Raw genomic sequence first — 4,463 nt, forward strand, 5'->3', positions numbered from 1 at the left:
TCGATGACGAACCTGGGATAGTAGGACTTGAAGTCGTACACGTCCACATGATCGTGAATGCCGGGCACTGGTTCGAGAACGAGACCTCCGCCTTCGGCCGGTTCTTCCGCAGTCTCTCTTCGACGGGGAAACACGAAACCCCGTCTCGCAGCCTCCCTGCATAGCATGGACGACAGCATCTGCTTCCTGGTACCTCCGGGAAAGGTGCCCGTCAACCTTGACGCGTCCAAGACGGTTTCCACAAGATGCCTGCTGCGCACCTTGCGTTCGTATTCTCGGAGGACAGACAGCTCCTCATCAAGCACGTTGTCGGACGTTTGTGCAGAAAGTTCGTTGCAAGATCTGCTCGCGTACTCGTACATGGAGTCGCGATCGCGGCACCCATCGGCGTCCTCGGAGGTGTCGACGCATATCGGCCATCAAGATATCGGCAGGTCGCACGCCGAGCATCTGTTTGTCAAGACCGTCTTCACCCACTCTCCGTGATACACGAGAACGTCGGCGGACTTCACAATGTTCGTCAGACATCGCAGCACCTCCCTCTCTTCGGGCTCCTTCGACATCCTTCCGTCGGAGAGAACGACGGCCGTCACACGTCCGGTCACGTCGAGTCGAACGGAAAGGTAGAGCACGGAAGGACGGCTGTACGGGATCGGTTTCCTCGAGTTCGAGGTGGATTCGTTCGTCGTACTCGAAATTCTCGATGTATCCCTTCTCGTTCCTGGTGCATCGGTGCCAAGTGCACCCGTGCACGCCGACGGCGCACTTGGCGTCCAGGTCGTCGACGGCAGACGGCAGGTTGCCGAACGTGTTCTCAGCGGGGATGCCGTTCCTGTCCCGTGACCTGAGCGTGCGGTACGTTCGACCCACGGACTCGTATCTGTCGCCTCTTTGTAAAGTCACGTCGCCGTCTTCGTCTTCGGCGTAACACTGGAATTCCACCTTCATACTCTCCAGGTCAACCGGCCGTCCATCTGAATTTCTTCCGCGAACGGACAACCTTCCGGTTATCTTTGAATATTTGGCGCTCGTCAGATAGACGAACATGGCTAATTGTCAGAGAGACAACTATATATATTTAAAAAAAAACATTCGCATACAACAGAATTGTCGTTAAATGATTTCTTTTATTATTCACTTTTCAATTAATAGAAAGAATCTAATTTTCATCTGTACACTTTCGTACCGCCCGGTATCTCCCACTCCGACAGCCTCTGTTCGATGGGACGTCTGCACGTCGGGCAGTTGTTCACCCGCTTCGAGCACGATTGACAAAACATAAAATGTCGGCAAGGCATCGTCATCACCTCGGAGTACGCGTCCAGACACATCCGGCATCTGTCGCTTTCTTCCAGCATCCGGAGAGACATCCAACCGAAACCGGGACACAATTCGTTCAGCACGTCGCCCACCGTGTAAGCCATCATCTCCTTCTAAGGATGAGACAAGTACGCCCTCTGCGCGATCGCCAAAACGTCCGCCACGCGTCCTCGTTCGCAAGGCCAGTCGCCGAGAACGGAAGATATCCAATTCACCGCGGACGGGCGATCGTATCCTTTCGGTCGAACGTCCAATCCTTCCTTGCTTCGGTTAGTCGCTGTCCTGTTGAAAGGGTCGTCCGGGTCGCGATGCACTATGCACCTTCTGGCGATCTGAAAGGGAGGTGGAAGCACGCGACGAGACTCCGACTTGCACGCAGTCCTCAATCTGTCGATCTCTTTTATCACTTTCAAACATCCAGACGGAACACGAGTCGCAGCATCCTGACGGAACATGAGTCGCAGCAGACGAGATGGTTGCACGGAGTCAGGAGGACGTTCGAATCGCGATCCATGCACACCTTGCATGACATCTCGTCCTTGAGATCAGTAAGTTCCCTCAATAGATCTCCGCGAGATTTCTCGTCGTTGTCGTCGTCGCCGACGCGTACCTTGTTCGTATAGCTTTCGACGGGCGCACGAACTTCTTCTTCCTCTTCTGTTCGTTCCGGGCGTTCGTCTTCGGCATCTTCTTCCAAGCGAAGTTCGGCGATCAGAGACACCAAGCCCTCGTGTTTCGACGGATCTTCGACCCCGTCCTTTTCCTGTCGTCGGCCCCATTTTCATCGAAGTCGATTATGCTCGAGACCAGAACTTCGTTTGTCAACGAGAACACTTGTCCTTTCTTCTCGAGATGATCGCTCACGACCTTTGCGATCACGTCGCTGTCGAATCCGAATTCGGAGGCAAAATTAATCTTGGAAATCAGGGTTTCCTTCGTCTTGCGCCGCAACCACAAGCACGAACTCCCGTGTTTGGCGTGTTCAGAAAGAGGAAGGTCGTCAGGCTCCCATCGGCACAGCAATATTCTGCAGAAGAAACACCTGGCGTTATCTTCGAAACCCCCGTAGAAGAACCCCGCTTGCGACATCGACCTTCCGTCGGGTCTGTCGTGCGGCCAGTTGAGAAAGGTTTTCACCCTGTCTTCCTCGTCTTCAAATTTTGGAAAGGTAGCGGTTCTCTGCATAATTTCCTTTTGCATTACCTACTGATAATAGACTGATTTCGAATGAAGACAAATATGCACAATAACAACTTTGTATTGTTTTGTAATAAAGATTTTATTGAAGACAAAACAGAACATAAGATTTCATGTTTTTCTTTTTCTTTAGTATTTAATATATCGGAACATTTTTTTAAAAATTCTATTCCGAAGACGGGTTGTACTTCAACATTTTCGAGAACAGCCAGTCGTCCAGTTGCTGTTCCATTTCTTCGTCTCCGTACACGACCGTGTCTTGGTCAGAAATGTCCTGTTCGTCCTACGATTCGACTGGAAGCTGAGAATCCTCCGGAAAGTAGTCGGCGAGGTTTCCTTCTCCGGCTGTTCGTTCGTCGTCGATGGGAAGTTGAGAGTCCTCGGGAAAGTAGTCGGCGAGGTTTCCTTCTCCGGCTGTTCGTTCGTCGTCGACAGGAAGTTGAGAGTCCTCGGGAAAGGATTCCGTTAGGTTTCCTTTGCCGTCTGCGGTCTCAGCTTCTTTTCGTTCGTCGCCGACGCCAACAGTTTGGGAGGTGCTTGCGTCGTCGTCGTCTTCGTCGTCGAACTTGATCCTTTTGGTATAAGGAGCATCCGACTGAAGAAAAACAATCAAAAAATAAAAATAAAAATAAAGGTAAAATTACATCACGTCACACGTTACGTCCTCTTTGAAAAATGACATCCTGGTCCTTGTCGCTCGAATCGTCGTCATCGTCGTCGTTGGCTTTGTCCTTCTCGTCTCGTTTGTCGCCGGATCGCAACAACCTGACTCCTTTCCGAGAAAGCAGGAAACTCTGGAGAACGACCACGACGCAGAACCTGATGGCCTGCGAGGCAGTGAGAACGATCGCCCAGCGTCGTCCGACCTTGTTGATTGGACAGTCGGTGGCATCGATGCTGTTGGCGCTGAGGTCCAGAAGGTTTTCGTAGCAGTCGCCCAAAGACGTATCGCACTCAATCAAGTCCCGACCGTCGAAGGCGCACGGCCCGAGTTTGTAGACGAGCACGTTTCTGACGAGGTCGACGGTGGCGATCGCTACGCTGGCCAGACGCCGCCTCCCACACGTCGGAGAGCGATGTGTACCTGGAGATCGCGGCGGCGAACACGACCACAAGCAGGGTCGCCACGACGATCAGTATGCCCCGTTTCTGTACCACCCCCAATCGCTACCGCTACGAAAGTTATCGGACGAATTGGTTATGTGCAGCATCGCCGGTGCTATTCCAGTCGGCATGTACACGAGCGCAAACTGCACGAAGTAGTAGATGGATCCGGCCGTCCCTCCCAGTTCAACGACCGGACATCGACGATGGTCGGCATCCCATTTGAGAGCGTCTGCCACGGCTCGTTTACAGGTCCGATCCGTTCCTTCGGCACCGCATTCCCGCAACGGATCCAGATACGATGCCCCGCACGGTCCGATCAGGAATTTCAGGTTGGTGAAAAACGAAATGTTGGCGGATGCGCAGAGACAGCCGGCACGCTGACACCAGACTGGATGGCGCTCCGACTTTGACGAACGTCGCGTACAGGAAGGCGGGCAGGAATATCGCGTACCAATCGACTATCGGATGAACGTTCGCCTGAAGAAGAACGTCCACCACGAGCAAAGTCGCGATGCAAGACGAGATCAGCGAACATAACGTCGATTCTTTCATCATAGGTGGCCAGCCGCGTCGGTGACCGATGAGGTTCATACTGAAGATAGGAATCCTACCTTTTTCCCCCTAAAGAAGGGGAGCCTGGAAGTGAAAATCGACCTCGCCGTCTGCCAGATCGTTTCTGACGACGGGACATCGAGCGAACCTGTACACGGCGTTCATGCACTTCTGGAAATCGAGCGCGTTCTTCCACCCTAGATTGGAGTACAACTTGCGATAGGCCGCCGAAGTCAGGACGTCGCCTGCCCTGAGTACCGTCTCCTCCCCTTTCTTATCTCTGACGA

General features: G+C 52.9%; 1 protein-coding gene across 1 annotated transcript; it reads right to left on the reverse strand.

Moving 5' to 3' along the window:
* Positions 1–2,031: 2,031 nt before the first annotated feature.
* On the reverse strand, positions 2,032–2,520 carry LOC117117094 (death-associated inhibitor of apoptosis 1-like). Its single transcript, XM_033261283.1, has one exon. The coding sequence runs from the start codon at positions 2,518–2,520 to the stop codon at positions 2,032–2,034; it is 489 nt and encodes a 162-aa protein (XP_033117174.1).
* Positions 2,521–4,463: the final 1,943 nt, after the last annotated feature.

The sequence above is a fragment of the Anneissia japonica genome, unplaced genomic scaffold (assembly GCF_011630105.1).
Source record: "Anneissia japonica isolate Jap-2015-1 unplaced genomic scaffold, ASM1163010v1 scaffold407_len587689_cov185, whole genome shotgun sequence".
NCBI lineage: Eukaryota > Metazoa > Echinodermata > Crinoidea > Comatulida > Comatulidae > Anneissia > Anneissia japonica.

What these genes read in the sequence shown, in the direction of transcription:
- LOC117117094 (XM_033261283.1), bottom strand. Translation starts at nt 2,520, where the DNA reads ATGCAAAAGGAAATTATGCAGAGAACCGCTACCTTTCCAAAATTTGAA.